The following is a 13,602-nucleotide window of genomic DNA, read 5'->3' on the forward strand; positions in this document are numbered from 1 at the left end:
CCGCTGGACTGAAAATCTAACTGACGCGCAGTGATGTCGGGACGCATGCCTGACGTCACCCCGTCTCATTTTATGCCTCAGCAAGTGGACCCCACTCTTTCTCCATAGCCCTGTGTTCTTCCCTTAAAATATTTCCCTGCTTCTCCCTTAAAAATGCAAGGTCTCTGCTTCAGCTACTCTTTGTCCCTAGCCATTTTATGTTCATAGGAACATAAAAACAGGAGTAGGCCATTTAGTTCCCTCAAGCCCGTTCTGCCATTCAGTGAGATCACAGTGATCTGTAACCTAACTCTATCTAACCACCTTTGCCCCAGATGCCCCAACAGGCTCCTGCATAAAGATGATTCTCCTAGACTCTCTCCTCTGTGTGGTCATTTTAAATTGCTGACCCCTGGTCACTGACTCTTCATCCAGAGGTAATAGCTGTTCTCTGCTTGATACTCTTGTTACAGCCTTGAGATTTACTGCAGCATTAAAGTCTGTCTCCCAAACCATCTCCAAAGAGCATTCTGGACGTTTGCCCAGAGCTAGCAAGCCTCTTATTACTGTTACCCCTGACTATTGGGGACCAACGGTTTGATGCTTTTTGAAGATGACTGTCTATTTAAAGTGTGAGTAGCTGTGCTGATGGATTGCCCCAAGTGGAGTTGGTGATTGTTGGCACCCTGCTGCCTTTACGATTAAACCTAAGGGCACTTGTTCTTTTTAAAGGGTTGTACATTATGAATAAGTAAGTCAACTTATCCATATAGTCTGCTGCCATTATGTACTCTATTGTATTGTGAACACATTATCATGATAGGTGAGTAACTCAGCTCCTGATCCCCCAAAGCCTAATCACCATCTGCAGGGCACAAGCAGGAGTGTGATGGAATACTTTCCGCTTGCCTAGAGTGCAGCTCCAACAACACTGTAAAAGCTTGACACCATCCAGGACAAAGCAGCCCGCTTGATTGGCACACCATCCATCATCTTCAGCGTCCACTCCCTCCAACACTGGTGAACAGCAGTGTGTACCGTCTACAAGATGCACTGCAGCAACTCACCAAGGCTCCTTCAACAGCACCTTCCAAACCCACGATCTCTACAACCTGGAAGGACAATGGCAGCAAATGCATAGGAACCCGACCACCTGCAAGTTCCCTCCAAGTCCGACTCACCATCCTGACTTGGAAATATATCGCTGTTCCTTCACTGTCGCTGGATCCAAATCCTGGAACTCCCTTCCTAACAGCACTGTAGGTGTACCTACCACGTGGACTGCAGTGGTTCAAGAAGGCAGCTCACCACCACCTCCTCAAGGGCAATTAGGGATGGGCAATAAATGCTGGCCTAGCCAGCAATGCCCATGTCCTATAAACAAATTAAAAAAAATTGATGATTACTCTTCTGAACATTTACTCGGTTTCCACTTAAGCTTCATCCTACGAGCTCTTCACTCCCCTTCCCTCAGTACACTAAAATAAGGCTCATTGTAGCACCTTAACCCTAGCTCATTCTTTCACAGGCTCTCAAAATTAGAACTCCATACTATCAGCAGTTTTTATTACAAGCGGCCTGCAGGAACAATGCAAGCTTGGTGTTATCTAATTGTTGCATCATTTTATCATTCTTTTTGATCTTAATTGCAGCACAGAAACAGGCCATTCAGCTCAACTGCTAATGCTCGTGAGCCTCCTCCCACCCTTAATTATCTAACTAAATCAATTGCCCCAACAAATACATCTTCCTTCCTTTTCAGCATTCCAAAGATACCATTCCTGCCATGACACCCTGGTCCACTCCTCTATCGCCCCAACACCCCATCCCCTTCTTATGGCACCTTTCCATGCAAACATAAGAGATGTAACACCTGCCCTTTTACCTCCTCTTTCCTCACCATTCAAGGCCAAAAGTACTCCTTCATTGCTTTCTCCCTTGTGCTAACCTAGCTTTCCTTTAAGTGCCAGTCATCTCAACTACTCCCTGTGGTTGCCAATTCAACATTCTAACCACTCTCCCCGAATAGGGTTCCTCTTGAATTCCCTATTGGATTTATTGGTGACTATCTTAATTTGGGCCCTAATTTTGGACTCTTCCCCCCCAGCCCTCCACAAGTGGAAACACCTTCTCTTCATCTGTTGTATTAAACCCTTTTATAGTCTGAAAGATCTTTCATCAGGTCTTATCTGTACTTGAGAAAAGAGCCCCAGTCTGTTCAGTCTGTGTTTTCTTTCTGTTTTGTCACTATTATTGTTTTTTATCTTCCTTGGTGGGGTCTATACCTTGGCGCTTCATAGTGGGAGCGGGAAGGGAAGTGGTTTCTAGCTTCAACAGTTTTATAATATAGGTGATATTGTGAATGTAAAAAGTATGTACTCAGTGGAATTTTACTTGCAATCTTCCTCCCTTCAGGTTTGGTATTGAATAAGTGATCTCTTTTTCCTTTCTTGAACAGACATTGAGCTTTCTGAGGAGCATTTGTATTTGATTGTGACGGAAATTGAACCAAAAAAGTTCCACAACATTGGAATAAAATTAGGGCTTGGTGAACCTAAACTGCAACAGATTGAAGCTGACTACCATGATGATGTAAACCGACAGGGTTACGAAATACTGTCTTCCTGGCTCCAGGGTCATGGAAAGAAAGGAGCATTTCCTGAATTGATTGACACACTCAAAAAGGCAAAATACATCGTCAATGCTGAAAACATTATGAAAAAAATTATTCCCACAGTAGAGATACAACTGGATATAGCAAACTAAATGTGAGTGAAAATGGTGGAGCAACAGATTCGGTGTCTGTTTAGATACTTTTCTGGAACTCAAAGACCCACCCGGGTTGTTCTGTACTTTCCGGGTTTGTTATCGTGGTCAGGCTTGTGTAGTTCTGTGCTCAACGACAGGCTGATTTGCTATTCCAGGTATGACAAGATAAAGTAAATTTAAAAAAATCAGGATTCCAGCAAAGATTGACAAACAATTTAAGGAGATATTAGTGTCATAGATCTAGGGAGCTGTTCTTATCATCTGAATGAATCATTCTGAATGAATCCTTTGCTAAAACCCCTTTATTCAGGTGGTGGAACTCCTGCTGCCATGTTACCATTTTGTCAGCTGATAACACTGGAAAGGGAGAAGCTCATTCTGTTTACCATGATGACCATTTGTAGATTAACATCAGAAGAATGTCTTAGATTCAAGCTGGGAGGTGCAAAGTGGAACAATCTTCACACTAAGTTTATCATGCAAAAGATTAGACATTAAGTCAGAAACACCACATCTTTTTTACTACAGTATATTAAACAAATGGATACCAATGTGTTAGTTTGTCCATTATTGGTATGGGTTTACCTATGTTCCAGCAAAACTGTTTCTCTCAAAAGATCCATAATGTTGGCTCTTCACTTCTTTTGTGCATTTCTGGGCCTGAACTGGTAGAAAAGGAAGCTAATGCAGGTTTAAGTTCAAATGATGGAAGTGGCTATGTAATGCATTGTGTGCCATTTTCTGGACCCAGTATTGGTTTGGCAGATGGAATTAAGGAAAGCCAATAGTAACTGGGCATTGGGGGATTCTAGTCTGCATCTTAACCCAGAACCAATAACTTCACCCTTATTGCCGAAGTGACCTTGGGTTCTCCAGGCCTGTATGCTGTGCTGTGTTGCTCGTCTGACAGAAGTAGCATCTCCAATTCCCCCTTACAGTGCTGCAGATTAGTGCCCAGATACTGCCCTGACTTTGAGTGAGTGCAAAACTTGAAACCCACTCCTACTCAGTGCTCACAAGACTCATCTAAACTGAACCCAGAAGCACAGCTTGGCACATGTTAACTTTGTGATGATGGACTAACTCTGGGATGATTGAAGGTGGGAGGAATAATGGCTCATGTGCTTTGAGGAGAAACATAGTACAGGCCCTTCCGCCCTCCCTGTTTACTGATTAGCTCTGATTAAAATCAAAGAATGTGTCTAATCTGAGATAATATAGCTCTTTGTGCATCGGTGCCAAAACATAACATCAGTTTTATGTGACCAGCTAATCCCAGCAATACTCCCTTTTCGGCATTTTTTCTACAAAACTTTTTTATTGGTTAGATAATTTAAGCCATTTGGCTGACAGTTTTTATTGCTAAATATTTTAACAACTTTGGGGCTTGTAATGGGATTTTATTACTTCTCAGAATATGAATATCATTGCATTTAATTTAGCTCAAATTGTTGACAGTATTCAAAGGGTAAATACAGTAGCACTTCAGTGCGGGTGAGAAATGTTACATTTTAACCCAACACATAGAGAATGTAGAGTAAATATTAAAACACAGAAGATGCTTTAGAATATGCAAAACATGAGATTTGTGTCCGACTGGTGTAAATGACTGATGTAGATCTTATGCCAATTCTACAAGAGTAAAGAACAAAGTACATTTGGTTAGCTGTTGAATAGTTCCCAACTCGCGCAGAATTTAACGGAAATGAATGCATCTGTTTAATGTGTCAGGGTGGATTTTTGCTGCAGCACCTGGATAAAGCAGACAGGTACATAGGGGACGAGAGGATCACAAGATTGTAACATCGCCCTCCCTATTTTCAATCTCTTTCAATGAATGGAAGGGAAAGGCTTTATTAGGAGTTTGTAACATTCCCTTCCAAGTTTTCCTCCGCACTCGAGTAAATTAATAATTTATGCCCAGGTGTTACAGACGAAAATCTACCCTGCCATCTTTTTAAACTGGTATTTGTAGATTTGGGAAAGCTAATACTTAAGAGTTCTATTTGCTATCAAAAACGGGACAACGTTGATATTTTTTTCCTGCTGTAAATAATCATAATTAAAAGGTTTCTTTGTATTGAGTTTCCATTTGTCCTGGGTAATGGCTGGGGTAATTATTTTTTTAGATTTGATTTGTATACTGTAATTCTGCCAGCATTGAACAACGTAGAGAATGTGGAGCAAAAGGATCAAAAAAAAACTTACTTGCATCTCTAATTATTCAACAGTTAAGTGCAACGCAGTAATACTAGCCCAGTTTTTGCAGTCAGTAGTAAGGCAACAACTGACCTATAAAAAAAAGTTGCCGACAAAAGCTTCGCAGACTCTTGTGGCGGGAATTTCCCCTTTTCCGAAGGCAGTTTAAATCTGACACCAAGTCATGGGGCTGTCTTGGCATGCAGCAGCAGTGATGTCAGCAAGCAGACAGGCTGCCAACCGCATTCAAATATTCACACACAACAAACCAGGAGTTAAAAATATCCCTCGCTTTTAATTTTCATTTTCAGCTAGTGACTAAATGATTATAATTGGATTAAGACCGATGCTAAAACAAACAAACTTAAAAAAATTATAGAAGTGTGTGGAATTTGTAATCTTTTTTGGGGGGGGGGGGGGAGGCTGGAATTTTGACATTCAATAATATGAAATTAGCTTTTCAGGGCTCTTAAGTATGCACAACAGTAAATAGGAAGTTAGTGCACGTTTAAAAACTGATGTACCTTATTTAACAAGGTGCAGCTTTCCTCGGGGTTCTTTTTCACAGTGAAACGAACAGCGAAAAAGTGGAAATTCTTATCAATTCATGTGAACTGTAGTCTGTGGATGCTTCAACAGCTTTCTTGGAGAAGCGTGGAATCGCTGATTGACTTCGGGGTGGCTGAGTTATTCTGGGCATGCGTGGATTCCAGGAATGGCTGTCAGCTTCAGCGGAGTAATGATGCCAAAAGCTACAGCTTCATTGTTATTATCTGAGCAAAATGTGAGCCATTGTTCCAGTTGTCATCATCCTGCTGTGAAAGTGCCCTGTTTATGAACAAAAGCGTGAAATGAGCTTGTCCTGATATTTTTGTATTCACATAATATAGGCAAAACTATGGATTGCACACTGGGCGAAAATCCTTACAATATGTCACTCTAAGTTTTAAATACTTGAGCAGAGTTAATTGTTGATGAATATGTTTTGTGCACAGTAATCCTAAGAACAATTAACTGCTATTAAACCAGCATTGCCTCATTGTTTTACAACTGTTATTCAGTCAAACAAATTGCCTGTTCAGATTTATAAATCACTGTGGTTTAATGAAAGTGTATCATCACAAGCAATGTTTTTACACTTTATGATAAAAAATGACAACTGGACTAACGACTCTTGTTGACATTTTCTGCACTACTGTTGTCAATAACTGTTGTGAATAAGAAGGAAAAAAAAGTAAAAACAAATAATTGTTTGCATCGGTTTTTCTGCTCCAGCATTTATAATTGCTCAATAAATAAGTTGGAAGCAGAATAGACCATTCAACCTCTTGAACCAATTCTGCCATTCAGTTAGATTAAGGCTGATTTGTATCTTAATTCCATTCCCCCATCTTAGTTCCATAAACCTTCACATTCTGGCCTGACAAACAGCTATCAATCTCAGTTTTGAAACTTTTAATTGATCCCCAACTGGCTGACAGCTTTTTGGGGGAGAGTGTTGCAGGTTTTTACTATATTTTTGTTTGAAGTGCTTCCTGACGCCACCTCTGAATGGCAAAACTCTATTTTAATTGTGTGTGTATTCGCAGAGAAGGCAATATTAGAAAACACTGCCTATAAATAGAACTGCAACAGAAGTATTATGTACAATCTGACTGATTAATTAAGGGTGACAACACTGGAATGTTCACATTGATGTAAAGCTACTTTGCAAAGATAAGAAACTAGCAGTGTGAATCTGCAGCCAGCCTTACACAACAATTCTTTCAACTTCTTAAGCAGTTAAAGTACATATTTTCCAATCTCCCAATCGACTTTTGCCTTCTCAACCTATGGTGATGACCCACAGTGGAGAACAACAAGAAAGGAGCAACTCAGTCCATCAGATAATCAGTTTCATGTGTCTCTCTAATGTGCCAAACATCAGATTGGCTGGCTAGTCAAGCCCGCCGTCTGCAATGTACCAGCCTCCCTGTTTGGCCTAGTCTCCTATGCATTCTGTTATCACTTCGAATTTGTCCTCTCCTCCTCTGGTCTTGGTCCTCTCCCTGGCATTGAATGTCTTCTGATCCTGCATGACAAGTCGAGAGTTAGTGGCATGTCAAGAGACACCTAAGTGTCCCCATGCATCCTCATGCCTTATACTAGCCACAGATTCTACCTCGAACGCAATCGCCTTATCATGCACAACTATCACACAGTCTGGCTTCTTTTGCCATGTGGTGCTGATGATGGCCATGCAAATCCTAGTCTGGCATCTCTCCCCATCTGCAAAGCCTCCTTGCTCGAAACCCTCATGAGAGGTCCTTTGAAGCAATGCCACATTGCAACTCACGCTGGCTCATTCTTTTGGAGCTGGACCCAAAGCTGCTCACCTCTTCTGTGATCTTTTTCCCGGCTGCCTAGGTCAAGTGAGAGGGGCTCCTGTTGCCATCCCTAGAGAAGAGCATTCCTGGACAGCTTACTGCCTTGGGCAGTCTAAGACAGTACTATAAAAGGTTGCAAGTGTTCACTCCTTTTATCCACCATTGGTCATATACACACATTCTAATCTTGTTAATTTACAATCACCTGCTTCTCCAGTCTCAGTTACTTGTTTCCCGTGTGTACATACATCAAGCATTGTTCTCATCCACGGAAGACCACCATATCTTGCTGATTGTGCAGGAGGCTGGGCCTCCCTGATCTCAATACCCATTCCCTGGCCTTGTTCTTTGTTCTGCTAGCTTGTTTGTCTCATTCTGAAGTGTTTTGTCACTTCTGAACAATTAAGAATACACACACACACAGAGCTATCTGCTTCTGAACCCCAACTTCTTGTGTAAAAAATAGAAGGTTCCTTTATTCCTTATTCTACACCAGAGAACAATACATCCAGGACTTAGTGCACCCTATATGCAAGTTTTTTATTTAACACTTCTTTATAACTAAAACATCCATGTACAAAAAAGCATAAACGTTAAACACAAACATCACATCTCCTCTCCCTTTAGCCAGGAACAAATCGGTCAGGCGGTTTGCAGATTTGCTTTGGTCTAGAGAGGAGTATTGGCTTAGGTATCTCAATTTGTTTGCTTAGAAATGGAAAGTTTTGTTGTTCCATTTGTTTCTGTTCATGTTCAACGGTTGCAGCTACAGGTATTACAGATTTGTCAGTTGAATCAAGTTGGCTTTCACCAACTGGAGCAGGTGTTTCCCAGAAATCTTCCACTGTGACTGGAATTTGATTCCTTGGATTGGCTTCTCTAATCTGGTTAGTGTATCTCTTCAAGATTCCACAGGAAGATTCAATGTCCTTGGTCCTTGATGCTTGATGATTCTTCCCAGGAGCCACTTTGGTGTTCCACAGTAATTTTGGACAAATAGACTGATCCAGATTAAACTCAAGAGCTGGTTTACTTGTGTCGTGTGATCTTTTCTGATCAAGTTGCCTTGAACCAATTTTTCCTTTCAAATCCAGACACAGCAAATCCATTCTGGTACATAGTCATTTTCCAAACATCAGCTCAGCAGGAGATACGCCTGTTGAATGTGGAGTGTTACGATACATCAATAAGTTCTTCAGCTTCATCTTCCAATCTGTTTGCGTCCTCCCCTTCAATATGGCCATTTTGAATGTCTGGATAAAACGCTCGGCTTCACCATTTGAGGATGGGTGGTAAGGCGAGATGAGAATCTGCTTGATCCCATTGCTTTTCAGGAATGTTCGAAGTTCACATGATGTGAACTGTGTGTCATTGTCAGACACAATCTGCCATGGCAATCCAAAAGTAGTGAACACATTCCAGAGAGCATCAATGGTCTTTGCTGAAGTAGCCAACTTCATGGGAATAGCATGAGACACTTTGTGTGGGCATCCACCACAATCAGGAATGTATGTCTGAGAAGTGGTCCAGCAAAGTCCACGTGAAGCATCTGCCATGGGTGGTCAGGCCAAGCCCATGGATGTAATGGGGCAGGTGCAGGAGAAGACTTCATTTCTTGGCATAGAAGGCAACCACTGACCATGACTTCGATGTCTTTATCCTGGTGTGGCTACTATATATGTAGACGAGCTAATGCTTTCATTTTGATGATTCCCATGTGACTGAGGTGAAGTTCTTCTAACACTTGAGTTTGGAATTTTGGAGGAATAACAACTCTGATTCCCCACAACAAACAACCGTCTTGTAGAGTCAGCTCAAATCTACACATGTAGTAAGGTTTAAGCTCTGTAGTCACCTCATGAGGTACACACCAACCCTTCTGCGTGTACCGGTAAACTTTGGAGAGTATAGTATCCCTCTACGTTTCAAATCGAATTTAATCCGCTTAAACAAATAACACATCTATCTGGTTCACACTGGAAGCAGTGACTTCACTTTGGGTTGTGGTGCTGTGATGTAATGGAAGTTTGGAAAGTGCGTCCACATTTCCACGATTCTCAGTGGAGTGAAATGTAATTTTGTATGGAAATCAGTGCCCATCATTGTAGGCGTGCAGCGGCAAGTGTTGGAGTTTGTGACTTCGGGCTAAGCAACCAGGTCAAAGGTTCCTGGCCTGTAATTAATGTGAATTTATGCCCATGCAAATATTGGTGGAACTTCTTGACTCCATAGATGAGTCCAAGATCTTCCTTCTCACTTTGGGCATAATTTTGTTCTGTCTTGGGCAAAGTGTGTTCGGAATATGCAATGGGGCTTTTCACAACCACTAGGAAATATTTGGGAGTTGAGATCTCCTACACCATACCCAGATGGATCACAAGCCAGGCTGACAGGTAACTCTTCATTGAAATGTGTCAAGGTTTTAGCAGAAGTGAGCAGTTGCTTGAGTTCCTTGAAAGTTTCCTGACAGGCTTGTGGCCAATCCCATCTTGCATTCTTCTTCAGCAGATTATTTAGTGGTGCTGCCTTGATAGCCAAACTGGAAATGATGTTGTCATAGTAATTCACAAGTCCCAAAAACGAATGAAGCTCCTTAACATTTTTGGGCTGTGGTACATTCACCATTGCCTCCATCTTTCTGGGTGAGGTCGAGAGCCAGTTTTGTCCCAGGCACTTCACTGAGGGCTTTGGGAACAAGCATTTGGATTTCTTACAGTGGATGCCATATTTTTTCATTTATGTAGGGACCTGCCTAGGTTCTCTAAATGAGTTGGGAGGTTTTTCCTGGTGATGAGCATGTTGCCTTGGAAGCAGATTACATTAAGGAGGCCCTGCAGTATTTTGTGCTGGAATAAGGCTGGTGATGAAGCGATTCCAAATGGTAGTCGTTTGTATTGATATAGACCTCTGTGTGTGCTGATGGTTGTACACTTCCTGGAATCTTCACTCAGCTGCCTTTGCAAAAATGCCAGTGATAGGTCAAACTTTGTGAATAATTCACCTCCATTCAGAGTAACAAACAGGTCCTCAATTTTCAGTAGGGGATACTGATGTACTTGCAGGAACGGATTAGTGGTGATTTTGTGGTCACCACTTATTCTGATAGACTCATCATCCTTCACTACTGGGACTATTGGAGCTGCCCACTCTGCATAATCAACTTTCTCACTTATCTGAGAGTTTTCAAGTTGTTCTAGTTCCTGCTTGATTTTCTGTTGCATTGAGTAGGGAACTGAATGTGGTTTGAACCTTGGAGAAGTTTTAGCCTCCACAGCAAGTTTGGCTTCAATGTCTTTAATAACTCCAAGATATCAGTATGCTAGTCTAACAGGGACTACAACATAGGGTTGCAATGCACTTTATTTATTTTGTTCCAGTCTAGCCAAATTTCTTTTAGCCAGTTCCTGCCCTTAAGCAATGGACAATCCCTTTTCACAATGATAAGTGGCAAACTTGCTATTTGATCTCTATACTTAGCTTGGATGGACATTTTTCCAAGTATATTCACAGGCTCACCAGTGTAGGCGCTAAGCTGGAGGAGGGTTTTTTTTTAATGGGCATATCTTGAAAATTTTCTCCCATGTCTTCTCTGAAGCAGCAGAAACAGATGCTTCAGTGTCAACCTCCATTTCAACCTTTTACCATTTAAGGCAATGCCAACTTTTAGTGCTCCATCTAGTTTCAGATCAGACTGATTGTGATACAATTGCTCTTTTGTATTGTCACTGTTAGTTTCACTATCTCGTTTTGTATTTTGTTTCCAAGTACTGCACCTTTTTAAACTACCTGTTTATTTTTCAATTGCGACTTGTCTGTGTGCTCCTCATGATGCTCTTTTCTTGGCGGTACTGCTCTACTGTGATCAGTCTTTGATCTACATGCATGCTGTATTTTTTTCCACAATAGTGGCAATCAGCGGTTTTCCACTTACAGGCTTCTGCTTATGCCCTATTCCATTACAGCGGTAACATAATTGAAAGTGAGTATACCCTGACTTTACTATTTTAACTTCAGCATCATTAGAATGTACTTTCAAATCTCCAGCTTATTTCTCTGCCATTTCTATGCTTTGCGCAATCTCGAACACTTTCTTCAGTGTTAACTCTTGCTCCGCTAACAGTCTATGCTGAATTCTTTCATTTCTTATCCACAAACTAATTACGCAGTGCTTCTTCCAGGTAACCTTTGAAGTAACAATGTTTCACTAATTTTCTCAGCTCAGCCAGGAACTGGGGAACTGACTCACTCTCATGCTGCTCTCTTCAGTGAAACTTGAATCTCTCAGCAATAATTGCTGGTCTGGGATCAAAGTGCTTTTTCAAAATGTCCGCAAGCACTTTAAAGCTTTTATCTGCTGACTTGACAGGAGCAATGAGATTACTCAGTAAAGTGAAATTTTTCATTCCGATGACTGTAAGAAGCACTGAGGCCTGCTTTTCCTCTTCAATCTCATTCACGATGAAAAACTGTTCCATTTGCTCGACATAAACTACAAAGTCCATAGCAGCTGGATCAAAAGCTTCTAAAGCCCCTAATAATGATGATCCCATCCTCATCGTCGTTTGAAGTGTTTTGTCACTTCTTAACAATTAAGAATACACACACAGCTATCTGCTTCTGAACCTCAACTTCTTGTGTTAAAAACAGAAGGTTCCTTTATTCTTTATTCTACACCAGAGGGCAATACTACTGGGACTTAGCACACCCTACTGTCAGGTTTTTTAGGTAACACTTTTTAACTAAAATGTCCTGTTACAAAAAAGCATAAATGTTAAACACAAACATCACACATTCCTAATCCTGTCTAAAGCACATCTGCTACTCTCCAGTTCCAGTTTTTTGCTCATGTTTTATTTTTACTTAAATATGGTTCTAACTAAAATCATTTAACCATTTCAGTCCGTGCTTTTGACCCTTGGCCTAGCCCAAGGTAGCCAGCTCACTGGTATAGCCACTTTCCTTATGCTCTGCTACCCATTGATACTGGCCAGGTATCGAGCTTAGGGTTATAACAGTATCAGGTTATATCATCTGTACAGGTTGGCCCTGCAATATGGGTACTTGCCTCTCTTGTTAAGCCCCCATATTCCTGAAAACCCATACTCTTTACCATCTCTTTTGTGTCCTTTTGGTGTAGTGGACCAAGTATGTTAAGTATAGAACCAATACTAACTGGGGGATAACCAAAACATGGGAGATGATCCTAATCCATGTCTGCACCTGGACATTCAGTCCCCAATTCCACAAGCCTTACCACCACATGGTATTATCTATCTGTTCGATCTCGTCTATTAGTGTTTTAACCTTTTGTTGCAACGTGTAATAATTTCTGTGCATTGACTAGGTCTCATCACGGATACCTGTAAGGTGTTCAGGTAACAGTGGGATTACATAAGAGAGCTGGCTCAAATACTGTGTCAGGTTTTCTTTTATGCCTTCCTCTGCATGCACAGTAACTATTTCCCTCTTGTAGATTTCCACCAGTTCTACCTTTCCCAACCTGGCTGGCACCTATGGGTGTAGGTACACCACAGGGTTGGTTATAGGACAAGATTGATTGTTCCCATATTGGTATTCTCATTGTGACTGGTAATACAATATCTCCCTGTACTGGGTATGCAACGTGAATTGGTTCCATTGTAGCCCATGGAGCTTCTATTGTACAATTGTGTGTTTTTTTTTTAAAAATATATTTTATTCATAAAATATCTGAAAGAACATTACAAAACATTTCTAAATCGCCATCACAAAAAGTACAATAGGTTCAACTTACATATGGATCATGAGGTGCTTCAATACAATCAATGAATATTACAATCATTTTAATATGGTCATTACACACAGTCAGACAGTGCAATGGTATTGGAGTTATCAACATACATCATGTTGCACTCTGAGGTGCTTCAATACAATTATAATACAATTAGCATTCAATGCACACATTCATTGTGAGCTGTACAGCCCGAGGGTCTATACAATTCCCAGACCCTCGGTGCACTATGGCAGAAAGGCCTTAGACAGCGACCTTCCCCCATTGCACAATCCACAAGGAGGTGAACAACGGTCTTGTCCCCACCACAGCCACCTCGAGGGCAACATGCAGAGGGGGTGAGGCTCCTGGCATGTATGAAGGATCTGACTGGGAGAGCCTTTCTCACCACCAGCCAAGCTACGTCTTGGTGCTTATTGGAAAGTTCTGGCGATGAGGCATTCTGCCAAATAACTTTGACAGTCTGCGCGGGGAACCATCCAACAGGATCCACCATCTCCTTTTCCTGCAGAGCCTCTA

General features: G+C 41.4%; 1 protein-coding gene across 5 annotated transcripts in view; it reads left to right on the forward strand.

Annotated features, from left to right (window-relative positions):
* The window catches only part of LOC121289795 (tumor necrosis factor receptor superfamily member 6-like), a 58,726-nt gene extending 52,611 nt beyond the window's left edge, over positions 1-6,115 (forward strand). For 4 of the 5 annotated variants that reach the window (XM_041209606.1, XM_041209611.1, XM_041209607.1 and 1 more), the window contains one exon: positions 2,438-4,828. In XM_041209606.1, coding sequence (XP_041065540.1) covers positions 2,438-2,745 — 308 coding nt within the window. In that variant the 3' untranslated portion in view covers positions 2,746-4,828. Of the gene's footprint in view, positions 1-2,437; positions 4,829-5,586 lie in introns of those variants that run through there. The other variant, XM_041209609.1, reaches the window with a different exon arrangement.
* Positions 6,116-13,602: the final 7,487 nt, after the last annotated feature.

This window comes from Carcharodon carcharias, chromosome 17, assembly GCF_017639515.1.
Source record: "Carcharodon carcharias isolate sCarCar2 chromosome 17, sCarCar2.pri, whole genome shotgun sequence".
NCBI classification, from domain to species: Eukaryota; Metazoa; Chordata; class Chondrichthyes; order Lamniformes; family Lamnidae; genus Carcharodon; species Carcharodon carcharias.